The sequence below is a fragment of the Cervus elaphus genome, chromosome 5 (genome assembly GCF_910594005.1).
Source record: "Cervus elaphus chromosome 5, mCerEla1.1, whole genome shotgun sequence".
Taxonomy (NCBI): domain Eukaryota; kingdom Metazoa; phylum Chordata; class Mammalia; order Artiodactyla; family Cervidae; genus Cervus; species Cervus elaphus.
In genome coordinates, this window is record NC_057819.1 from 123,369,632 (window position 1) to 123,394,638 (window position 25,007).

Consider the following 25,007-nt stretch of genomic DNA (forward strand, 5'->3'; position numbering starts at 1 on the left):
GCAGGAGATGCAGGTGTCTCAGAGCATCTCGTCACGGGAGGGACAGAGGCAGGGGAGAAGGAGGGCCCAGGATGCTCGCGCTAAGCCGGCGTCCAAGTAATTTTCCCCCACACCGTGATCTGAGGAGCACTCGTCTCCAGTTATCCAGGAATCACACTGCAGCTCAGGAGAAGGGTAGCAACATAAATAAACAAACACCAAACAACAGATAAACTACTTGTGGTTCAGTAGTTAGGACTCTGCACTCCCACAGCCAGGGGCCTGGGTTCGATCTCTGGATGGGGAACCAAGATCTCACAAGCCACGCAGTGTGGCCAAAACCAAACCCAAAACCAAACCCAACAAAGGCAGCAAAGAAGAGGGAGGGTCCAGGCCCTGCTAGAGTGGCCCGGCTGCCCAAAGGGAGGTCAGCGTCACGGTGACAAGCAAGGGGGTGAAGGGACTGCCGTCTTTGTAAAGGGCCATGTGCCAGCTTCACGCGGCAATCTTCCCAGGGAGCGGGGTTGGGGTGGGATGGGGGGAGCAGCACGGCCCTGACCCAGGCACAGGCGCCCAGAGCGGTGGGCTCTCCCCACCTGGCTGCCGGTGCTTGCTTTCCAGGGGCACCAGGGAAAGGACCATCACCAAGTGGGAGTTAGAGGTGGCCACTGGGGCGGAAGCTGGAAAGCCTGACGTAGCCCCTCGGCCACGTTAGGGCAGAGGGGAGGTGTGCGTGGGCACGACGGGCAGCAGAGCCACCAACTGCTGGGCAGAGGTGTGAGCCTGCTCCCCCGCGCGTTCCTGTGGCCCTCTCCACAGCCATGGCACTGTCCCCAGACCCATCCTGGTCCCTAGCCCTCGAGGGGCTTTAATACTCACCAGCCCAGGAGCCAGCCAGGCCAGGTTCAGATCCACGCCCAGAGACTGGTCTGAAGGGCACTCAGCCCAAGGAGCCCAAAGCCAGCCTGGCAGCTGATCACCAGGCTCCACCCCGATTGTGGCCAAAGCACCCAGCAGAGGCACAGGGAACCCAGACAGAGGGCCAGGCCAGACCCGCCAGCTTCCAGAGAGAGGAAACCCGAGAGGCCAAGGACAGGTCCAAGGGAAGCGAAGGCTGGAGCCGAGAGCGGAGGCAGGCTCAGCAGACCCCAGACCCTGCTCTGGCCCGGGTCAGAGGGTCTCCGGAGCTGCTGGGAACACAGGCTGACCAGCACAAGAAAACCAGGGCAACTTACTAACTCTAGTCAGGGGCCGCTCAAAATCTGGCCACTTCCACATCGGCACTGCAAGGAAACACAAGGCTTGGTTGGTGCAGGTAGAGGGGTGGGAGCACTGAGGACCCCGAGGGGACGCAAGCTGGACGGAGGATGAGGGCTCCTGGCAGTTAGGCACGTTGCCTGGAGCCAGACCCACTGAACGCAGGGCAGAGCTGGTTGTCCAGCCCTGGGAGAGCATCCCAGGATCAAGCCCACGTGACTCTCACTGGGGCAGGGGCCTCCCCAGCTGCGCCCAGGGAGAGCCATGTGGGCCAATGCTATCTGCACCTCATTCTGTCGGCGAGGTGGCCAGGCAGGCACACAGCCCAGAAGCACGCAGCAGGGCTGGAAGGAGGCGCCACACTCAACTGGATGCAATAAATAAAACTTTTATTCAAACAACTGCAGTACAGGGCACAATTCAGATTAAAAAAAAAAAGGGAAAGGAAACAGGAAAAATATTTTCAGCACTTTACATCTTCATACAAGTTTTGCGGTTTTGTGTCTACATTCATCCATTGAGCATGGAATCCCCTGGATTTGAGATCTTTTAGCAAAATTAGAACACCAACATAGAAGGTTCTTTTTTTTTTTTTTTTACAAAGGTCCGTGTTCTGGCTTTGTTTTCTCCTTAAATTATAAAACAGGGTCTGTCTGCGTCTTGAGCTGCTTCTCTCATACACGCTACCAGGCACGTCCTAGTCCACAGGAGGGGGCGGGAGGGTTTGGCTAAATCACATCAGAAAAAGGTCCACAGCTTCACGGGGGCTCCTGCGGTGGGAAGGGCGGAGCGGCTGTGCCCTCGCTCACTTCCCAGATTCAAGGCGTGAAGGGCAACACCAGGAGCCACTGGGTCCAGCGTGTCTGCTTCTGAAGCCACCGAGACACACGAGAGCGTTTAGGGAGGACGGGACGGGCGCAGGGGGGCGCCCGGAGCCACCCTCACTCTGTCACGGGCGGGTCAGAGAAACGATTTCCAGAACACGTGGGGGCGGGGGTGGTCTCTGGAGGTCTTTGGAATGTCCGAGTGCGGCCGGGCCCCCTCTCCGCCAGTGCCCTGTGCGGTCACGGCCATGGTGCCCGAGGCTGGCACCGCGCTCTGGTCTGCACATTGTTCAGCGGCGTCAGGGACCAGGGAGCCGTCAGGGGCCCGGCGGGCGGGCGGGCGGGGCCGGGGCCTCCCTCACAGGAGCGGCCAGCTTCCTCAGGAGGCCCCCCCGGCTTGGCCCCAGCCCCTCTCTGGGTGCAGCCTGGAGGGGCGCCCCCAAGGTCCAGAGCCTCTCGGAGCCCCCAGCACCCCCCTCTCCCGACACAGGTGCCAGTGTGCGCTGGGGGGTCGGATGCGAGATAACAGTACGTACACCGGAGTCCATGCATATCTGTTTTTGTTGTTCAGGAAAAAAAAAAGTCCTTTTCCTGTTTTTCATCTTTTTGTTGTTTTTTTTTTTTGAATTTTTCTTTTTCTTCAAACTTTAGACCTGGCTCATGGTGAGCCTTCAAAGAGGGACAGCGCATCGTGAGTACGGCGGTGGAAGGGGGGCTGCGGCGAGGACGCCCTGCCCGCGCTGCCTGGCGGCAGGCCCCGCCTGGCGGGACACACGGGGAGCGGGGGGCGGGTGTGTAAACACGGGGAGCGGGTATGGGGCAGCACCATGGACCCTGGGGGATCACAGAGTCTGGGGTCACCAACCGAAAGGCGGGGAGTGGGCAAGTGGGAAAGAAAAACGACGGAGGAAGAAACCAACGAGAGCGGAGGAGGAAACCGATGGAGACAGACAGACGGGGGCGGGGGCGGCGGGGCTCTTCGAGCGGCTGCCCGGTCAGCGTCCTCACACTGTGGACACCAGCGTGCCGCTGCCGCTGCGAACAAAGCAGAGGACAGCTGCCGGGCCACACGCGTCCCCGCGGCCGGCCAGCTGGCCCTCAGGAAGCAGGGGCGGGAACCCCCAGAGCCTGGGCCAGGGCGGAGCCCCCGTCAGGGGCACAGGGGGCAGACGAGCCCCCCGCCTGGCCGCCAGGAAAGAGCTGGGCCACAGAGCAACCAGCCAAGGGGTTGCGTGGCGGCGGCGGGCAGCCCGGAGGCCTCCCCAGGAGAGAATGAGAGGCCCGAGAGCGGCTGCAGTGGGTCCCTGGCTCCAGCCTGGGCACAGGGCCAGGCCTGGCTCCCACCCACCCACAAGGGGAGCGTGAAGGCAGCTCCGGGAGGGGCCGCTTCCCCCAACAGGTGATATCCAGGGACCCCCAGCTGCTGCCAGGGGTCAGGGCATCCTGCACTGAGGGCCATGCCCTACAGAGCGGACTGGGGAGGGCGCAGCGGGGTGAGGGTCAGAGACCAGGCGCCCCAGGCCCCGCTCACTGTCTGGGAGTGGAGACACTGTGGTCTCCAGCCCAGCCCCAACCAAGCAGGCCTGGGAGAGGGACCACCCGACTCCAGCTTCCGGTGGGACGGCTCCCCACCGCCCACAGCTCCCGAAGATGAGTCTGAAAATCTCTTACCTGCTCATGGCCCGTGCCCCATAATCATCCAGACCCTGGTGAGGAAGACAGAAGCAGGTCAGGTTGGGGAGCCAGGGGCTGAGGCAGGGTCTGCAGGACGGGGGCCCCTCCTGACCCCAGGGTGTGTGATGCTGCCTGCGGCTGAGAACATGAAGGGCCCCTCCCACCCCCAGCAGGGCCCTCCCTGATTCACAGGGATGTCTCCTCATCTGGCCAGTGGCCGACAGAGAGCTCACACAAGACAGGTCACCTGATGACCCCCTTCCGCACATGTTCCCTGTGGCCCTTCAGCTGTGCGGGTCATGTGATTAAAAACCTGGCACGTAAGGGTTTCCTGGGGAACCCAGAGCCTGAAACCGTGGAGGGTGGATAGTGGAGGGTGGGGTCTGGGTGGGGAAGCTGGGCTGGCAGAGGCTGATGCAGGGAAGGCAGCCTGCCTCACGCAAGCCTGTGCTGGACCCTGGGCCAAGCATTCCCCTGAGCCCCAACATGCCCACTGTATAGCTGCCTGGCCCCAAAGAAGCTGCTGCCCCAAAGCCACTGAGGGGTACTGGGGACACCCTCCTCAGCTCTCTCAGCCTCAAAACCAAGTCCAAAGACTGGGCTGCAAGAGCGGCAAGCAGTGGTCAGACCCCTCCAGGCCTGGCCAGCTGTGCCATGGGGCCTGTTAGGGCTGGAGAGGGACTGGGGTGTCTTGCAGGCCGGCCCCATGACCCCTGAGGTGCCATGCCTCCCCAAGGCTGGATCAGTCTTGCCCTCCCTGCCATTCGCCCTGACCCAGCCTCACCATCTCCAAAATGTTCCATCCAAAGGCCCAGCCACACCACCCGGCCTTGCCCCACCCACCACCTAAGTCATCTTAAATCACGTCTTCCCTGGGCCTAATCATCAATTCTCTGAAGACACCCTGGACACCTCATATAGCACGCACCAGTTAAGCCCTCCTGATGGCAGGGAGGGGTGGGCGAGGCCACTCAGGACACAGATACAGACATCTGGACAGGGTGAGTCGGCCACCACGTACCCAGAGCCCTTTCCTGCCCTGCCCCCTTCTGACATCACACTGTCAACACGGGAGCCCCCTGGGAGCGCCCCCACCCCCCACTGTTGGGTCAACTCTCTGGCTGCCCAAATTCTAGAGAAACAGGAGTGCTCTTTGATTCCTCTCCCCCCACCTGGGTCCCCCGGCCCCGAGATGGAGCGAGGCCCCCACCTGGAGGCCAGCATGGAACAAAGTTGCTGGCCCCTGTCCATCATGCCACCACAGCAAACGTCCTGGAAGTCCTGGAAGTCTGGGCCCTCTCCCACCCACGAGCTTCCCAGGCAGAGCTGTGGGCACCATCTACACTCACATCCCAGTCCCACCTTGACCTGAAGACCACCCTGCACGGGAGGACCCGCCAGGTACCCAAGCCTTGATCTTCTCCCTCTGGCTCCCTGGTTCCAGGTAGGCTGACCACACATGCTGGCCCTGCCTCCTAAGAGCCCAGACACATGCTAACTAGAAGGTTCTGGTCACGTCTCAGGCAGAGACAAGGCAGCCACCCATCTGCACTCAGACCCATGACTGCAGGAGCCTCCTGGGTCTCAGGGAAGGGGCTCCTCCTCCCAAGAGATGGCATCCAGAGTGATCCCCAGGCTGAGAGGAGGGCGGGCAGAGGGGCCTCTGTGCTTCTCTGGAGCCCTGAGACTAGAGAGGATGCTGGGCTGTGACCCCTGAGGCCACCGCAGCAGTGTGGAGGCCAAGTCCAAACCCCCCAGAGCACCAGGCCTTCTGGTGGAGGCACCCTGAACCCACCCACCTTCAGCCTCTGCCGTGGCCCTGCACTCACCTGGGAGAAGGCGGGCACAGCCACGCTGTAGGGCCTCTGCTTGAAGGTGCCGGCCGTCTGGGTGGGGAAGGCCCGGGAGGACGTCCCGTAGTCGGGGGGCGGGAGGGCCAGGTCCTCCTTGTCCAGGAGGTTACCCGTGCTGCTGCTCTTGCCCTGCTGCAGGCTGTGGGGGTGGGCAGGGTGGTCAGCCAGGCCCACCTGGGCCCCCTGCGTCCCTTGGCCCCACAAGGAGGGTGGAACAGAAGGCGGCAGTGATGCTGCCTGGGTGGGCCTGGGCCTCCCCTGGCCCCCACCCCACCCCCTGTTAAGAGCAGAGTGTGAGGCCTGCTGGGGGGGTGGTGGTGTGGAAGCCAAGTTCACGCTTGCTGACATCTCAGGTGAGCCCACCCTCCCCACACAGCTCAGACACCTCCACCCCTCACAGCACCTCCACACCCCTGGACCCAAGGGTCTCAAACATGCAGCCCCTGCCCCGAGCTACAAGCCACCTGCCCTGTCAGCATGCTCACCTCATGTGCAACCTGTCCCCGCCATCATTGTCCAGGACTCGGGTGTAGGAGAAGGGAAACCAGCCCCTCCTGGAAGAAGAGGCCCCGTCAGAGCACGTCCTCTGGCCCCAGGTCCCACCCGCTCCCCAGCCCAGCTGCACGCCTCTGAGGAGGGAGTGTGTGCACACACTCCAGGAAGACCAGGAGACCCCACTTGGGCATCCATCCAGCTCTGACCCACCCTGCCCTGGAGGGGAGTGAGGCTGTGAGTGAGCAAAGGTGCCAGGACTGAGCAGGGCTCTAACTTCTTCAACAAGCATGATGGGATTCCTGGCTCAGCTCCACATGGCTGCAAAGCCATGGCACCAACAGGAGACGCTGCCTGGAGCCACCACGGGGCCACGGGGAAGGTGCCATGCGCACACATGAGGTGCCAGGCCGAGTCAAGGGACATGGAAGCAAGGGCTGGTGGGGGCCTGCGGCCACGTCTGTCCCTCCTAACGGACCCATGGGACCTGGATAATCGGTCTGAAGGAGGACCCAGAGCCAGGACGCAGAGACCCGGGTCAGGAGGCTGACGCCCCCGCCAGACTCACATCTTGGTCTTCTCGCTCTCTCCATAGTGCCAGCCGTCTCGGGCCTCGGGCACCAGCAGGGTGATGAGGTCGCCCTCCTTGAAGCTCAGCAGGGTGCTGTTGTCTCCGGCCGCGTGGGAGAAAATGGCCTTCACCCGCATGCGGCCGTTGCGCTCCAGGCCGGCGGCCATGGAACTCGAGCGCGGCAGGGTCTTGTTCTCGGCTGCCGGGAACAACAGGGCAGGTGTGAGGGGGATCTCCATCCCGAGCAGGGAAGGGTGCGGTCATCCTCCCATCAGCTCGGCTGTCTGACTGTGAGACACTTGGAGCCCCCAGGTGGGCCTGGAGGTGGACGGTCCACCCTGATGGATGACTGCCAGGCCTCCAGGGCTGTCTGGCTCAGACTCCGAAAGGAGCTGGGAGTGGGGATGCATGTGGATGCGGCCTCTGACCTGCTGCTCCTTAGCTGGGGCAGTTCTCTGGGCCTGAGGCCTCAGCTTTCCCATCTGCTAATGCGGAGACCTCACAGGCCAAGGCCCACTGGTGGGGCTGCAGGATGGGGGGTTGCCGGCCTTGGCAGACGGGCTGGAGGCGGGGCCAGGAATGGTCCCACGGTCAGCAAGGTGCTCTGTGTCCCTCACGGGCTCTTGTCACCGGCTGAGCTGCTGGCGTCCCTGCACCGCCCTGCCCTACCACACTCACTGAGCAGAGAAGCCCAGTCAAGCTCAAGGATCCAGGACGGAAATCTCAAAGCGGTCCCCAGGGTGCTGCACACACACGTGCCCGTGAGCCTCCGGGCTCCCCCCAGCCTCCCCTCAGGGATGTCATGACTGCTACGGGTTGGGTGGACCCAGGGCCCCAGTGGAGTGCTTACTGGTGGCGTAGCTGTTCTTGGGCGCCACGCTCTTGCGCACAGGAAGCGTGTTGGAGTAGGAGTCGCTCAACTTGCTCTGAGACTGAGGGGGAGACGTGGACTTGGGCTGGGCGGCCTTGCGGTCAGCCCACGGGTTGTAGTCCTCGCTGTCTGGGCCCGAGACGCCGTTCATGACGGGTGCGCTCTCCTGGGCAGACAGCCGCTGTCGAGAAGGGGTGGCGTGGGTGTGGTGTGGCAGGAGGGCCTGGGCCCGGCAAGGCCCCGTTAGGGCGCCCACCACTGGCAGCAAGGGGAACCACCCTCCCCACACCCACAGAACTTTCCGCAGCAAGGACTTACCCCCACAAACGGGGCCAGCTCGGGGGGCACCGGCAGGGGCTTGGCCCCCGGAATGGGGTCTGAGATGACCAGGTTGGACTTGGAGGCCGACAGGCCACTGGGGAGGATGGAGCCGTTACTGTTGCCCATCTGCTGCATCAGCTGCATGGCACGGTCGGGGATCTTGTTGGGGTCGGCGCAGGCCTGCTGCCACAGCGGCAGCTTCTGTGCCAGCAGCTCCTTGCCCTGGAGTGGAAGCAGCCGAACAGGGCAGGCGTGAGGGCCAGCCTCAGGCTCCCGCAGCCAGGGGGCCTCCCCACAGGGCCGGGAAAGGCCAGGGCCTCTGGCCCACCTCACAGACATCGCCCCTCAGCTCCCAGCTGGCACCAGGTGGCTCCTGAAGAGACACACCCGCCCCCAGGTGGGCACACTTGGCTGGGGCTGCTCTTTGCCAGGTGGGGTGCCTCCACCAGGTGAGACACCTCTAAGACCTGGGAAAGGGGCCGGATATGGTACAGCGAGCCCCCCAGCTGAGAGACCCCTCAGAATGAGGTCAAACCAAGGCCTGACCCGAGAGGAACCTCCCCAGGGGCCTGAGGGAATTGAAAGAACAGGGGCTCACGTGTTCAGCCACGGAACAGGAATAGGCTCTTTGTGGGCCAACCATGAGGTACTAGGAAGAGTGCTGTTCAGGCAGACTTGAGGGCCAGGAAACCTCACAGGGACTGAGAGGGGACTGTGGGGAAGGAACAGAGCTGCCCACGGCCCAACTGCAGTCTGGCCCCCCACCCGGGGCCCTCGAGCCCAGCTGTCCCTCCAGTGTTCCAGGGTCTGCCCAGGACACAGGGGACCAGAGAGCCAAGGGCCTGACAAAGCATGAGGAAGCCACAGGCCTGAGCAGGGTCCCAGGATGCGGGTGTGGCCAAAAGCAAGACACTAGCCTGAGATCCCCTGCAGCCCATTCAGGGGTCCCGAATCCACAGCATGGACACACTTAGGGCCCTGGAAACGGCTGTGCCTCCCCTGTCCTGGCCCTCTGGCCAAAGTGGGCTACCCTACCTGCAACACGTGATACAACTGTGTTTCCATGCAGATCCCAGACCCACCCCGGGTGGAGCTGAGGGCAGTCAAGGTCTCCAGGACCTCGGACGGGTCTGTCAAGCCCTCACTGTCTCTCCTCACTTATCTTCCCACTTCTTTTGGCCTCTGTCTGGGGCAGGGAGGTGGCGCCCACATAAGAGAACGGGAAGATGCTGGACAAACAGCCCTTCGGCAGGCCAGGGTCTCCCCACCACCTTCTGATTTAGACCAGGGGCCAGCAGACACTGCATGAGGGCTGGCTGCTCATCTGCATGGAACGTTTAACTGGAAAACAGCCAGGTCAGTTGGTTTACATATCAGCGGCCACGTTCCCGGTGCAATGGCCAAAACTGAAGACAGTTACAATCCAGCCCATGGCTGAAAGGAATAGTTCATGGGTCTGGGCTGGTGCTGAGAAACTGGGTCAGCAGGGACCCGCACCAACAGGGACAACTCAGGGCTCCCACCCAGATGACGGCCCTGTCATTGTCAGGCCTGAACCCAGGCACCAGGGAAATGCTGGCTGCCTGTTGGTAGGAAGAGCAGGTGGGATCCTGCCTTCACGCCCTGGTGCCCCAGACCCAGGGCCTGTGCCTTTCTCAAACCTCCTGGGGGGCTGGGGTCCAGTTTCTTGGGAAGTCATCTCGCATAAACATGATCTGCACCCCCACAGGAGACAGAGATGGTGGCATCCTGGAAAAGGATGGCTTTCCTGCCTTCCTTCCAGCACAGATGGGTCCGCGCTCTCCCTGAGCAGCCACAGGGCCCAGCAGCCGCCAGAGGGCGCACACGCCTGCCGCACGGCTGCTGGAGCCGCGTGGGTGCTGCGGCGGCCCTGCCGGAGCACTGCGGCTCTAGCAAGCGCCTCCCTGCTGCCAGCCAGCCCTCCAGGCACAGGACCTGAACGCAAAGTCTCAGGCGGCAGGGTGGCCCCACCCCGACCCTGCAAAGGACACAAGGCCCGTCACTGTCCTTGCGCTGCACCTGTGGCAGCAGCAGGCCCAGGCAGGCAGAAGCCTCTCCATGGAGGCTGAGGGCATCTGTCCCCTGGGCAGCCCCAGCCTGGGGACCAGAAGCTGAGTCGGATCAAACACATGTGAAGTGCTGCCCCCAGAACCCCTTTATGGAAAAAGGACACAAATGACTGGTTGACTTGGGTTGCCAAACCACACCTAAACTCTCAGAATATTCTGGAATGTTCCAGCTGACAGCTCTGACCCCACTCCAGTTCCTACCTGTGAACTACAGGGAACACAAACCCCACTGAAACTGTTTTTGCAGTGGAGATGTGTCCTCTGGGTCTTGGTGGCCTCAGGGGGCTACGCCAGCCTCTATAGGGGTTGGCACTGCAGTGCTTCCCAAAGAGCTCGCTCCCTGGAGGAGCGATATGAACAGTGAAAGTTGAAGTGTTAGTTGTTCAGTCATGTCTCACTCTTTGCGACCCCGTGGACTGTAACTTGCCAGGCTCCTCTGTCCATGAAATTCTCTAGGCAAGAACACTGGAGTGGGTTGTCATTCCCTTCTCCAAGGGATTATCCTGACCCAGGGGTTAAACCCTGGTCTCCTGCATTGCAGGCAAATTCTTAACTGTCAGAGTCACCAGGAAAGCTTGAGTTACTGGTGTAATTGCTCTCAAAAAAAGCACCTGGCAATTTCTACTGGGAGTTGTAAAACATCTGCAACCTTGACCTGGTAACTGTCCTTCCAGAACTCTCCCCCGAGAAGATCGAAAATGCACGGGACGCTCAGCACAGTGTTCCCTCATCACAGCTCAAGGTGGGGCACGCCCCCGTGTTCCTCAGGGAGGCAGTGTGTGCCAGTGAGGGCCCAGCCCCGCGCAGAGCAGGCACCCACCTTGGAGTGGTAGGCGGCGGAGTTCTTGGCCACGGCGCACTGCTTCTCCACCAGGAAGCAGAACCTCCTCCTCTCCTCGGTGAGGGCGGTCTTGTAACCGTCGGACACGTAGCTCTCCAGCTCACCCTGCTTGTTGCCGATGGCATCGATGTACTGGGGGTGGGTGGGAGAGGCACATGAGCCCGCAACAGGACAACATCCCATCACTTCCCATTGTGAGCAGCCCCACAGGCTGTGGAGGGGGAGCACACCTCCCCACCAGCCCACTGGGGCGGGTGCTTGGCTGTGTGACTCACTTTGGCCATGAGGCTACCCTGCTGAGCCACTGCCCCCTGGCGCCCTGGCAGCTGCACGTGTGGGGACCACGTGGCAGACTGCCCGGTGAGGCTGGTGTGGCACCTCCCTCAGACCCCGACACCAACCATAAAAGCCATCCTGACAGTCAGAAGACCAGGACAGCTCAGCTGGCACTGTGTGCTCGAGAATGACTAGTTCACACGCGGATCCCTCGGGGGTGGGCAGAGCACACAGTTCGATGCTAGGGCACGCCAGAATACGCTCTGGTTCTGCAGGATGGAAAGTTCCAGTAACAGTCCCAGCAAGACCGGGGGCAGCTGTCCCAGGGAGGCCTGCGGGCCCTCCGCCTGTGTGCGGCCCCGCCTCTGGGACGCAGGAGACCCTTCCAGCCCCCTCCCTGTCTCCCCTCTCTCCTCCACGCCCACTCCGCGCTCCACAAGGGGCACAGACTCCTCTGTCCTGAACTGGGATCCCTTTCCACGGCCCCGGCTGGCCAGGGGACCAGCCTTCACAGAATCAAGCCCCATCCTCCAGCAGGGGCAGACCCGGGCCACAAGGGGGCGGCCTCCCCCACCTGACTCACCACCTCCCCCTGCAGCTCTGACTCAGCGTGGGTGGGCGGTGCGGAGCTGGGTGGGTGCAGTGCAGGCTGTTCCTGGCCCCTCCCTGCCCCCCACCTCGTAGCGGCACTCAGCTGGAGGGCAAACGCCTGCTGGGCATGGGTGGTCCCCAGAGCTGTCCCCAGCACAAGGCTCTGCCAGCGTGAGCCTGCCTGCCCAGCACTCTCACCAGCACAGGGACTCTGCTCCCCTGCACCTGTAGACCACCCTGCCTTCAACACTGAACCCCACTCTCCTTGCCCTGAGAGCAGCTTAAATGGGCCTCCACATGGCCAGCCCACCCCCCCACCCTGGAGGAGTCCGCCCTGGTCCTCCGGAGCAGCCGTAGGGCTGGCCAGGCCACGAGGTGTGCCTGGAGACAAAGTCCGAGCAGGAGGGGACAGGCCCTCAGGGCAGCCCTGCTGGCTGCTTCCACCCCCCACCCCCGCCCCCGAGCCCCACGTCATGAAACACGTGCGTACCCAGACCTCCAGCCTCTGCCCCTCCAGCCTGCAGAGTGGCTCCTCCAGGAAGCAGGGGAGTCTGCAGATGCGGGGTGCCACGGTGGGCAAGGCCATGCTGTGTGGAAGGACCCCTCAGGTGCCACCCACCAAGGGGCTGGCTCACACCCCGAAGCCCCCATGTGGACAAGAGGCCTGAGGGTGGGAACACCCACTGGACACAAGGGCCTGGAAGGGGCAAGGCTCGCTCAGAGACAGAGACGCTGATGCAGGCCCCTGCTGCCTGCGCCCCATCACCTAAGCAGCACCCGGCACTAGACTGAAACCCCCAGAGGGCCCCCGCCCACTCTGCTCCGTGGCTGTCCTACCCACTCCGGGGGACAGTGGAACACTGGTATGGCCTTGCAGGCTTCAACCAGCCCTGAACAAAAATGCCTCCCTCAGCCTGTTCTTGAGTACACGGGCGCACCTGGGCTTGGCTGTGATCCCGAGAGCCCCCTAAGGGGCTTCTAGAATCTCTGCAAAGCTCTAGAAGTAGTAGTTTGGGGTTTAACCCCAGTAAAAGCCCCAGCCAGCTGGTCCCTGGAGTCACCACCTCCCGCCCTCCTGGGGGCCGCTCCAGCGCCAGGCAGGCCTGGGAGGCAGGGTGGGTGTGGGGTGACTGGGTAAGAGAGGCTGAGACCCTGAGAAGTCAGCACAGAGCCTCGAGAAGGAAGGCCCAGAGGCACCCACTGTCACCTAAAGAGACCCTGGGGGCAGGGGAAGGCACCTCCGTGAGCGGTTACCCCAGGACAGCGGTGTAAACCGGGACGCAGGCCCCCCGGGTCCACCTGCCCTGAGCCTGCTGCCGAGGACGGCTCCTCCTCGCGCTGCCCGGCGGCCCCATCTGTCCTGCAGCCGGTTTCTGGGTTTTCAGGCTGCGGTAACGTCTTTCACCTCAATGTTCCCGCTCCCTGGAGGGGAGAGAAACTGGCTCTGGGCGAGCTGGCGCGGGGCGCTGGCCTCATTAGCTGCGTGGCAGCCTCCCGTGCAGGGGGAGGAAGCGGCGGTTTATTTTTAAGATTTCCATTTACTCAAATGAGCCCCCAGAACAGCTAGAAGCAGCTCAGGTCTCAGGCAGGGACCTGGGGGCTCCCGGAGTCACGCAGTGTCTTTCCAGGACCACACCTGCCCAGGACGGGGCAGGAGAGAAGTCGCCTTGGCTGGGGTGCCCGGCCCAGGAGAGCTGCCCCTTCCTCCTCACCCCGCATCCGGCCAGGACCCAGGCTGCCACTTCTGTCGCGGAATAACTGCTGGCCCTCCTGACCTCCTTCCCCAGCGCTGCCTCCTTGCAGAGACAGGCCACCACTTTGAAGGGTAGACCCTAGAAATCCAGGCCAAGTGAGGAGCTTTGCTTCTGAAGGGGTGGGAGAGGAGGACGCCCCAGGTCACACTGGCCGCTGTGGGCAGGGGACATTCCCAAACATGCAGGAGTGCCTGCACTCTCTGGGACCGAACGAGCCTCACCCGACAGCCCTGAGGAGTTCCAAACAGGCCACAGAAAATGGTCTGAGCCTGTCCCCACCGCAGGCGGGCACCGTGGCCAGGCTCCCAGCGTCCTGCCTCCCCACCCCCTACCCCTGCTCCTGGCTTAGCGGGTGCTATGGTGACGGCACTATAGAAACACCCAGCTGAAAGCATTTAAGACCCACGGAACGCTCCCACTTAGTCACCCTGGGCTGAACAGCCCTGTAATCCGAGAAGACAAAAGTGATCAGGACACACGTCTCCTCTGCAGAGCAGGCCGGTGACTCAGAGCGGGGGAGGGGCGCTCTAGAAAACACCCGGGGCTCTGGTCTCCCTCACCCGATAGGCCACCCAGCTTTCCCACGTTTCTCCAAATTTCTCAGAACTGGCATGCGATCCCTAACCGCTGCAGCTGGGGAGTGACAGTGGGATCCGTGGCCCTCAGCTGTCACTGTCCGTAACCATCACTCCAAGGAGACAAGGCAGGAACCCAGGCAGCCGTGATGGACAGGAAGGAACAGCCGGAATGGGATGCCTCCAGCTGCATCTAGTCACTGGGTACGTTCTGGGGGCAGCCAGTGGCTTCCCTGGAGCCCGCTGACCAGGCCTGTGTCCCTCTCCGGTCTGATGCACCCTGCACCCAGGCCAAGAACAGGACGGCCAGCCTTCGGTTCAGCGGATTGTTAAGAATCTCTAAGCACAAAAGCTCCGAGCAGGGCTGGGGACCAGGGCTGAGCCGAGGGCAAGTGCACCCTCCTTCCCGTAGGCCAGCAGGCGGAAAAGCCAGCAGTCAGCAGTACAGGGCATATGCTGTGGGCACATTCTCAGGCAGAGAGCACAGTGCCCCTGGCAGGAGACACGGATCTGGGGGCCCGGGCTGCCCATTTTCCCGAGAAGGGGCCCATAACCATCACTAGATTGGCAAAGGGTTCCGTGACCAAACAGATCCCACTGTCCACGCCCTGTCTGGTGCACTTACCCACTGGAGTCCAGGAAGAATATGCTGGGAGGGGCGTGCCCACAGCATCCCCGCGCCCAGACCCCAGGAGAGAATGTGGGGCCACTTCTGTCCACACCAGTGGGCTGGACACGCTGACAAAGGCCTTGAGGCCCAAGGGGACAGGTCTTAGTAATCTGCAAGCACCCTGAGCCAAGGCCTTCGGTGGCTGCTGGGGAGCCCAGGGGCTTTGGGGATCCACGCCACCTGGGCCTGGGGTCTGCTGGGCTGCCCTGGGACCTGGAGGAGGACGGAGCCTGGGCTCCCGTGCCCACCTGCTGGGTGGCCAAGTCTCTGGTGCCTTCAGGTCTCAGGTTCCTCAGGGGCTGAGCCAGAACGTCACCACCCGAAACGGCAGCCCCTCCTCACGTGACCCCAGAGGTTGTGCAGGTATGGAATTCACACCCAATTTCAAAGACTCAGCAGGAAAAGAGACAAACACAACACACCTCACTAGTATCTGCTGTAATGATTACGTGTCTAAATAACACTCTAGACGTGTTCTGCCCAGTAAAACGCTTTTCCCGTATCACATTTATTAAGTGTCTGCCTCTCAGTGCAGAAGGACAGGTGCCATGTGCCTGGTACTGCCCCCCAAAGTCCTCCCAGCTCTGAAAGCAGAAGACGCTCCAGATTTCTCATGGTGTTATCCAGCTAGGCAGCCCACTGGGGGGCTTGATCTGAGGGATTGGGAGTAGGTACGGGGTGGTGGGGGGGGGGCAAAGTCCCCCAGAGGAATGAGCAGCTGATGCCATCTCTGGACACAGAAGCCCTAAGAGGATACTTGGCTTTTCAGTTGCTTTTACCCAGAGGACCTCTGCTTATACTCCAAGGAAAGAAGACATCCCACTGCTGGGATGTCTTGTCCATAGATGCCTTTTGCATTGAAGAGCTCTTTAAAATGAGAACAGCAGACACACAAGGGGCTTAAACCACTGCCGTCAAACCTCACGTGTTATTGGGACCAGCCTCTGCCATTATCTTTTTTGAAGATCTAAATTATGGTTATTTTGTTTTTGCTTTGTTAATTACACATCCCTTTAAATAGAACGAATCTCTCCCCTTTCTCAGACCGCAATCTGGATGTGCCTCCTGGAACAAGGGAGCCCGGGGAGTGGGACCCGACTGCCGGAACCGCCTGCTTCAGTCAACACAGGCCCCGGCGACAGCCCACACCCCGCAGCCAGAACACCCGAGGCCCCGCTCCCGGCATCTCAGAGAGGGAGGGCAGAGGACGGCTCAGGACGCAAGCGGGGCTCCCAGCAGCTCTGGGTCCCCCGGCAACCCAAACCTCAGGTGGGTGGGTGGGCTGGGGTGGCTGGGCCATCGGCCCTCCTGACAGCAGGAGCCTGCCAGGGTCAGCAGCTCCAAGGACCAGGCTGCCAAGGACCTGGTGCTCGGCTGGCAGGGATGGTCGAGGGCCCTGGTCCGCTGCACTCAGGAAGCCGGTTTGGCCCATATTGGGGGTGACCCTGCCCTACATCTATGCCCACCCATTTGCCTCCAGCCTTCTCTTCCTGGGCTCTCACCGCTCCTTGCGGTCTTAGCGGCCCCTCCCTCAGAGCCTGCACACGGGCAGGAAGGACATGCTGTGTCCCCATGACCCCTGCTCGTCACACATCACACACCAATGTGAATCCCAAAGGCACGCTGACTGCTGGGTTTTCTAACAGTCATGATGCCCCTCGGAGGACAAGGACTCCTACCTAATCAGAGCTGGGCTGGGGGTGGGGGCCGAGGGAAACAGAAATGGAAGAAATCCTTGGCCAGTCCTGCAGGATCTCTAAGAGGGACGCGCACCCAGAGCCTGGCCAGCTCACCTTCCCAAAGTGCTTCACCTGGGACGGCTCGTGGCACAGCCACACCCCAGCCCAGACCCTTCTGTCAGAAGCCCCCAAGACCGCCGACCAGCCGGGGGGCCAGCTGCCCATCAGAATCACCTTGAAGCTTGGAGAACCTGACGGTCAGGCTACAACACAGCTATGCACCCATGCCTGGGGAGGAGTACCCCGGGCCAGAGACAGGACGCCAGACGAGACCTGTGACCACACTGTCAGACACACAGTGCGTCCTCCACCGACCGCCCCCTGTGGCGCTCCGTCAGCGCCTGTGAGCACCACGGTGACCAGAGGTGTGGAGTGGGACCGAGCCACATGGTCAGCACGTGGTGTGCTCACTACTTCTAGAAAGAAGCTTGTGTCCTAGTTTGCGCCCCAAATGCCTCTAAGTGCCTATTTCCTGACCTAAAATCAGTTCTCTTCATGGAAATCCCAAAACACAGTCTCAATTACCAGCAGTTCCTGAAGCTGGCCGGCTCTGACCCAGCCCCCCTCATGGGGAACCCGTCACAGACTGACTGGCGGTCAGTCTCCCCCCGCGCCACCCTGGAGCGTGACCCGCGGGCACAGCCCCACCTCAGCGCCCAGTGCAGACGGGCCACGCGGCAGCAGAGGCGCCGTGGGGAGGTGTGTGGCTGCTCTGCGGGTCGACCTGTGCCTGGCAGGTGCCAGAAGCCTCTCTACCCTCCCTGCTGAGTGTCCTGTCCACACTGAGCTCTAGTCAGAAGCGGAACACGTGGGCCAGGGGCTCCAGAAGGCTCACAGGTGACCCCAGGGATTGACACAGGCAAGTCCACCGGTCTTGGGAGCATGAGCCACCCGCCTGTGGGAGCCCTGGGCCGCACCAGAGCCGCAGGGGCTCCATCAGCCTGGGGGTCCCATCTCCCTGCCAAGGGCTGTCAGCTCAGGTCAGCCCAGGCTGTGGCTCGGGGATGCCCAGGTGGGGCCCCTGTGCCAGCATGGGGCCTGGGACCACCCCTATCTGCACACACTGCCCATGGGGCCACACACGGCCCAGACCCCGGTGAAGGTCTGCAGGGTGCAAGAGACTCTGGGGACACAAAGAGGCTCCGAGGGAGCAGGGGGTCGCTGGTGCCTGGGGTTCTTCCCCACCTCCCCAGGGATCCTCAGTCCGGAATCCACCCCGCCTCGGTGATGGTGCACAAAGACACCTGCTTGCAGCAAGCAGGTCTAGCGGCTGGGTCTACTGCGGTCCAGGTGAGGCCGGGCTCTCCAGGGCAGGGCCGTGAACTACCGTCTGGATGGACGGAGCTGCCGCCACGGCTGGTCTGCTACTGCGCGGCCTGAGAGGGAGCCTTGGAGATGGAGGGGCATTCTAAGAAACAAGACGGGGAGAGCAGAGTCCTGCTCTCCCCCCGTAAAAGAATCTTTAACAAGCCGTTTCCTGTGACTCGCAGGACCTTGGCTAAGGTGAAGGGCCGGGCAAACTCAGCACACCTGCCCTGCCAGCCAGGCACTTCCTCTGGGGGAAACAGTGGGGAGAGGAGGGCTGTCACACCAGAAGGTTCCAGGGCCCTCCCAGCCCCCAGCAGCCACACCTCAAAGCAGACATCAGACCCTGGCTCCTGGGTCAGGTCTGCAAAGATTTCAAGAATCAAAAGAAGAGCCTCAGGTGCTCAGGGGCCCTCAGATGCCCGGGTGGGCTGGGCATCCCCACAAGGCCACCAGACAGACCAGAACCATCCATAGGACAGGCAGCCGCATGCCTTCCACCCGCTCAGAGCACACCAAGCGCCCGCCCCCTGCCGCACAACACCGGGTGAGGGACTCTGAGGACCCCCAGCCTGGCCTCTCAGGTTCAGTGTCACCGGGGAACAAGAAACACCTGTCGGACTGCCGCTCTGCTTCCCGCCCTTAGAGGACAACTGGAACAATGTCACGTACTGCCTGTCACCACGCGAGCAGCCTGAGCTGGATGCCAGGAGGGACAGGGCGGAACACAGCCCTACCCAGCCCCTGACTGGAATAACTGAGGCTATTAACACTGAAATAGCACCCTCAGGAGGCTAAGGGGCAGGTAGAGAAGCGGGGTGGAGGTGGGCTTGGGAAAGTGAAAGACGCTACTGAGAGGCGGGAGCTGGGTTATTACTGCAACTCGGTGAGAAACTCCTGAGGAAGGGGCTGCAGAAGCCCACTCCCCTGCAGGCATGGCTGCTTCCCGCATGGCGGGTTGCGGTACTTAGCTGGCGCCCCCTGCCCATCCTCCCCACTGGGAGCCCCAGGCGCAGAGGGCGCAGAGGCCGGACCACTCCAGGGGAGCAGGGCGCCTGCTTGTCCCCACCTTACTCAAGTGGCCAGGACCAGCCTCGTGGCCCTGGAGGGCTCCAGAGGCGCTTGAGGGCAGTGGTGTTGGCACCAGGGGGCATGCCATGCAGGGAGGCCCCGATGGTGTAGGTGGTGCCCCCAGACTTGCTGCCCTGATGGCCAGCAGGAAGAGCAGGGCTTTAGGAGCAGAGGGGTGCACCCCAGAGGTCACCCCATGCCTGTGCCCAGGGGAAGCTTCCACTGCTGACCAGGTCAGGGGGGTGGCTGTCCTCTTTCTCCTCCTCAGATGCATGACCTTGGAGAGCAGCGCCTGGGCCCAATCTATGTCAATTGGCGGCGGGGTTCTGGTGAGACAGGTGTATTGGGGCCATGCCTGTCACAGGCCGCGTTGTCCTGATTCCTTGCCCCCACCCCAGCACACAATGCCTGCAACCGGGGCTGCCCCTCCCGTGTCCTGCAACGCCATCTGCCTCATAACGCAGGGCCCCCGAGATGCTGAACCGGCCAGTGTCTGCCTGCTGGAGGCTCTGGGCCCACGCTGGGCATAGGCATTTGTGACTCAATCGGAGTAGCAGTCTGAGGTCTCTCTCTGAGGTGGGAAGGTTCCCTGTGGGTTCTGCTCCTTTGGCAGAGAGCCATGGCACCCACGGAGGCTGCAGGACGGGGCTGCCGTCCTGCCAGCTCTGGGATGTAGGGCACCCTCACCGGAAATCCCCCAGGAGAGTGGAGCCTGGGTCTGATCCATCAGGAGGGCCTGCCCTTCACTGCTCTCTGAAAGGACCAAGAGTCCTGACACCGTAGCAGGGGCCTGAGCCCTCCACGTGTCCCAGCAGGCAGAGCGCCTGGCACACGCGGCCGAGTCCCACCTGCAGCTCCTTGTCCGAGTATTTCTGGGGGTTTTTGCTCCCTTGGCTCTTTTTGCGGAGTTTCTTCAGCTCAGCTTGGCACTTGTCCAGTGCATCACCTTTGCTCCTCTGCTCCGTCTGGTATTTCTTCAGTGCAGCCTGAGAAATGAATGCCAAAACAATGTAGGCAATGAGCCAGTGTACCCCTCCCACTCTCCACAGGGCCACAGTGGCCCGAGCCCAGGGATGGCAGCACTTGTGAAGCTGCAAACCTGAGGCCTCAGCTCTGCGCACCCTGGAGATAAAGGTCAGGGCTGGGACCACCAGCTGGGCCTCCTCTCCCACCCCAGGGCTGGAAGGGTGTGAATTCATGTAATGAATACTTGGCAGTCTGGCCCCTCGCCCTTCTGGTCGACCTGGGGGAGGGGACAGGACGAGGAAACTCGTGACAGCAGGTCAGAAGAGTTCGTGCAGGTTCCACACGATGGCCGCTGCACATCATTGTTGTTACTAAGAGCAGCTGAGAGGCATGGGCAGAGGATCAGGGCGCATGGGGCATCCGATGCAGGAGTCCACCCATGGGTAGTCTCAAGGGGGCACGAATGTCAGAGGAGCTGCAGGAAACCACAGGATGCAGAGCTCACGGGAAGCTGAAAACCCCTTGGACCAAGGGAAGCGTTCACACAGAGCCTGAGCAGGGCAGGTGGACCAGCAGGTACGGGTGGGCTACTTACACTCAGGTACCTGGAGTCCAGCTCCACCTTCTGCTCCAGCTGCGTGAGCAGCTCATTGTGAAAAGACTTCAGCTGGGTGTGGAGAGAAAACAAAGGTCAGCGCGGACGTACAGCCTGAGGGAGGAGCCGAATGGGAGAGGGGGCCGGCCACCAAGACAGGGGTGCCCAGGACGCTGGGTACCCCCATGGAAGAGAGGAGCTTGTCTGACCCGTGAGCCAATGACCCTGGTGGAACCAGGCGGCCCCAGGAGAGAGTGCTGAACTGGAGCCTGGCCTTCGTGGCCAGCTGAGTGTAAGACCCCATCTGGCCTGTGCCCTGCTCTCCCAGGTCCTTCTGTATACCCCTATGCCCCACGATGGTCACCTCCTTCACATGTGACTTCTGTCTCGGGCGCTAGGTATGCCCCAGACCTGAGTGTGACCACAGGGCGGCACATGGCTCCCTAGGGGATGCACAGAGAAGCACATGCTCGCCTCCTCCTCTCCCCTCCGACAGCACCTGCCCACCTGCAGCTGCCCCTCCCTCCCCCGGCCTCCCTGGGAGGCTGCGACTCACCATTTCTTCCAGCTGATTCTGAATCTGCCTGTGGACTTCGGCCATCTGGAAGAGAACATCCCCTGGAAGGCAGATCGCCGGAGAGAAAAGCAGAAGGGAAGTGAGAGCCTCAGAATCACTACCCCATCACCCTTCCACAGCTGGGGAGCACGCATCGGTGGGCCAGGCACTGGGGTTGCCGTGGTCTGGGAACTGGCAGGCAGGCAGGGGTGCGCTGGGGGAAGGGGGAGGGGTGCCTCTCCAGGTGATGCCACCCAGAGGAGATGGCAAATTCTAGAACAACAAGGATGCACAATTGCTTGGTGTCTCTGGGGGCTTGGGGGTGTCTGCATTGGAGCTGAGGTTCATGGCAGAGGTCGGATGAGAGGCCCTACTTTTGCAGGTTTCAACCCTGCATGCGATCCCACAAGCACCGGCATCTCCTCTCACAGGCACCAACTACCACTGGCCCACCCACCTTGGGTCCAGGCAGAGGCAGTAGCCTCGATGAGCAGCCCTTGTGTCCTAGGACATGGTGTGGAAGGGGGGGTGACTGTGGAGGGAAGGACCCCATGGCTCAAGACACGCTATGGTCAGCAGAGCCCCAACACCCAGCACCCCAAATCAACACTATGGTATAGAAGCTCCAGGCTGGGGCACACACAGCAACTGCCTCCAATGATCCTCAGGGCCACCGCCCACACCCACCAAGTCAGCACAAAGGACCTCCCTGGACAAATGGCTCACTTCCTCCTCCGCAGAGAGTGGGTCTGGAACGGGCAGTGTGGGCTGAATTCATTTCATTGGCAAGTATTTGCTAAACAGGCGCTGACCACACACTGTGGCCACATGGAGGAAGGCACATCCCTGCCCTCGGGACCTGCTGACTAACTGTCCCGGAGGTGCTGCTTACACCAGGATGTCCCTCCCCTCATGGCCAGGCCACTCAGATTCACATGATCCAGAGAATTCTTTGGGTGGGCAGCCATGAGGAGAACCCCTGGTCTCCACAAGGCTTCCTAGAAAGCAGAACAGTTCCTGTGGCTCCTGCCCTAAAGGGATGATGCTGTCTGCCCTCCAAGGTCACATGGATGGCATGCAGGTGATCCCTGGGGTCATGTTCCCTCCGAGAAGCATGGTAGGATCTGGGGGAGGCCAGCTCCTCCTGGTCATCGGGCCATTCCACCAGCTGCTCTCAGCCCTGATGACCACAGGGCACAGTGACCACTGGCCGCATGTGGTCAGATCTCCACCAATCCTTGGGGCAGGCTGCCCAAGGTCAGTGGGCTGTTAGGTGGCGGCGGTGCCCACCTCCACCCTGCAGGCCCTGGAGCCCTGCCTCCCAGGGTCTCTCCCTGTTGTTGGAACAAGGGCAACCTCTCCAGCCATCGGGTGCCCTGCCTCCTGTCTGAGTTCTGAGTTCTCCCTCTCAGGGTGCTGCTGGACTGAGTTCCCAAAAGACTGGTTTTGCCTCAGACACACGGATGTCTGTTGAGGGAGGAGGAAGAGACAAGAGCGCCTCTGAAGGAGCCCCAGGGTCATCTGGCAGCTGGGAGGAGCCGTCATGTGCTAGGGAACAGGCAAAGCCAACCGCACATCCCCATCAAGAGACATTGGCGGGGGTGGTTTTCCTGGTGGTCTAGTGGTTAGGACTCGGTGATCTTACTGCTGAGGGCACAGATTCAATCCCTAATCTGGGAACGAAGATCCTGCAAGCCGTGAGGTGCAGTCAAAAAGGGAGACACAAGCGTGTTGGCAGGTCCCCTTGGTCATGAGGTCGGATCACACATGGCTGGGGCTTACCAGACCCTGGGCTAAATGTCCAGCCTGCTGCTTGTGCCGGTGGAGGGGAGACCCCCTCCTAGGCAGCACGTGAGGAAACACAGACCCCAGGCTGGCACCAAAGGCAGCAGGCTGTGCACGGCTGCTGTGGAGAGAGGAAGAAGCCCAGGCCCAGCCTGAGGCTGCGAAGGGTGCTCGCGGGCAGGGCCCGCGTCACAGAGCATGAGCGTGAGCAAGCACGTGGGTGTGAACGCAGTGTCTGTGTGGGTGTGAGTGGGGGAAGGCGTGTGCATGCGGGTACACAGGGTGTGTGTGTCTGTGAGCGTGTGTGGGAGTGAGTGCCTGCGTGAATGCAGAGAGAGTGGGTGTGAGCGTGTGTGGCCATGTTGAGCGTGGGTGTGGAGTGGGCACACTTGTGGCTGTGTGCGTGAGCCTCCGTCTCCCTTCTCTCTCCCAGCAGCACCCCAGCGCGATGTTCCTGTAGATACGCAGCTCCAGGAAGCTAAGGGACCGGACAGACCAGGGCAGGGCCACACAGGATCTGCCTCCAGGACCACGCTCACCCACGAGTGGGGAATGAGAGGATGGGGCGGGGAGGTGCCAGAACGGGGGCAGACCCCGGAGCTCCTGGGACATAACCCCCAACCCAAGATGATAAATGTTACTGAGCCACCAGGACGCCAGCACTGGGACCAGGGCACAGGCGACACCCGTTTGGGATCAAGAGTCCCTGGAAGTCACTTCCCTCAGGGTCCAAAGAGCAGCCTGACTTTGTGCCTTCTAGTGCTGTCTGGCGCAGGGTGCCTGGGGGCAAGAAGGTGCCGCCTCCACTGTGGCCACCCGTGGTCAGCATGGTTGATGGTCAACCACACGCCCAGGGCTGAGCTGAGGTCGACCTGCCCCAGCAGGATATGGCTCGAGTCTCAATCGTCCTCTCCGGGCCCTGATCCACTTCTCCACTGGCCAAAGACAACAGGGGACGGAAGGTTCCTGGTCCCCATCCTTGGCTGAAAAAGGAACCACAGAGACAAATACAAGTGGGCAGCCCAGAGGACAAGGCCAGGCTGCTGCCACCCTGACCCACCTGGCACAGACCTGCAGCTCTCGAGCGGGGTGAGGCCCCCCCAGATCTGATCTGCTCCGTGGGGATGCTGAACTGTGTTAAGAATGGTGTGCATCGAAGTCCGGACCCACAGGTCACCCTCGGGCCCCAAGGGCTCTCTCAAGTGACACAAAGTCCATAAATAAGACACAGCAAGTGGCGCTGCTGGACATACTTGAGGCCCCAGAATCATAAATTAACATCCGACTCAAAATGAAAACACGTATTTCCTTAAAAGGCCGTACACAACCAATTCAAGAATGTTTGAAAAACGGCAAAAACAACAACAAACAGCAAATCCTTTAAAAAAAGGAATTTTTGTTGCCAAGAAGAGTATGTGGAGATTCTGGCCCCTACACCCCAGGCTCCATCAATATACTGGGACACACCCCATTGCCTCTGCTCGCCAGAGATCCCCCTGTCCCTGGGGTACATGTGGGGAACGGGCAAATGGCTCTGAGCTGCAAGCCAGTGGTTGCACAAGCTGGTCCATACGGGGAACTTACACAGTGCGTTTTACAAGCCGCTGCAGTAAGTCCCGTGAACACGTCTGCAAGGTGGCATGGTGTGTGTGTGCAGGCCACTGGGCGGTGGACCCAGAGCACTGTGGGGGCACTGGGCCGGCTGCAGGGGATGGTCACTCCGTCCGGGGATGAGGCTGTGCCCCGAACTCGGCTCCCAGAAAAGCAGGGAGCCTCAGGCATCAGCGTGGACACTCACCGGTCCTTTTTTACCCAAGTGCCTTCTGGGTCCTTGGAGCCAGGCGGCCAGCCAGAGCCACATCCTGTCCCTGGGTTCCGTGCACCTCCCTGCTTCTCCGAGCTCAAAGGACAGCACGAGGGGGCACACTTTTGCAGGCCCACCCCGCCCAGGGAGGAGGAGGCTGCGGGCTTTGAGCCAGGCCTGTTTGGGAATCCAGGTCCGGGTCGACAGTGCAGGTGGGCCCTGAACTCAAAAAACCAGGTTTAAGATAGCAGCGCAAACCTGGCCTCACCAGAGCAAACAGCGGCGAGCAGGGTAACCAGCTCAAGCGCTACCCCCTGGTGGGACTGCCAGGGTCCCGGGACGTGTGAACATGGGGGGTGGTAGGCAGGTGGCCAGGCCCCCGGGTGCTGCAGTGGGGGCAGTGGCAGACCACCCTGGCACTGAGGAGGGTTCGAGAGTGGCCCGTCGGGAGCAGAGACAGGAGAAGGGCACACATGGGTGCCATGGGGCTTCACCCAGGACAGAACCACGTCAGAAACCCAGACAGGCACCTGAGAACCGGATGACG

At 61.7% G+C, this 25,007-nt stretch overlaps 1 protein-coding gene across 5 annotated transcripts in view; it reads right to left on the reverse strand.

Annotated features, from left to right (window-relative positions):
- BAIAP2 (BAR/IMD domain containing adaptor protein 2) overlaps nucleotides 1-25,007 on the reverse strand; it is a 63,841-nt gene that overhangs the window by 5,117 nt on the left and 33,717 nt on the right. For 2 of the 5 annotated variants that reach the window (XM_043905260.1, XM_043905265.1), the window contains exons 4-13: nucleotides 20,872-20,933; nucleotides 20,316-20,387; nucleotides 19,603-19,740; nucleotides 10,753-10,905; nucleotides 7,840-8,064; nucleotides 7,501-7,702; nucleotides 6,648-6,849; nucleotides 6,073-6,141; nucleotides 5,564-5,726; nucleotides 3,732-3,766 (exon numbers count right to left, since the gene is read on the reverse strand). In XM_043905260.1, coding sequence (XP_043761195.1) covers nucleotides 3,732-3,766; nucleotides 5,564-5,726; nucleotides 6,073-6,141; nucleotides 6,648-6,849; nucleotides 7,501-7,702; nucleotides 7,840-8,064; nucleotides 10,753-10,905; nucleotides 19,603-19,740; nucleotides 20,316-20,387; nucleotides 20,872-20,933 — 1,321 coding nt within the window. Of the gene's footprint in view, nucleotides 1-1,213; nucleotides 1,263-1,608; nucleotides 3,096-3,731; nucleotides 3,767-5,563; nucleotides 5,727-6,072; nucleotides 6,142-6,647; nucleotides 6,850-7,500; nucleotides 7,703-7,839; nucleotides 8,065-10,752; nucleotides 10,906-19,602; nucleotides 19,741-20,315; nucleotides 20,388-20,871; nucleotides 20,934-25,007 lie in introns of those variants that run through there. The other 3 variants (XM_043905262.1, XM_043905263.1, XM_043905261.1) reach the window with 3 other exon arrangements.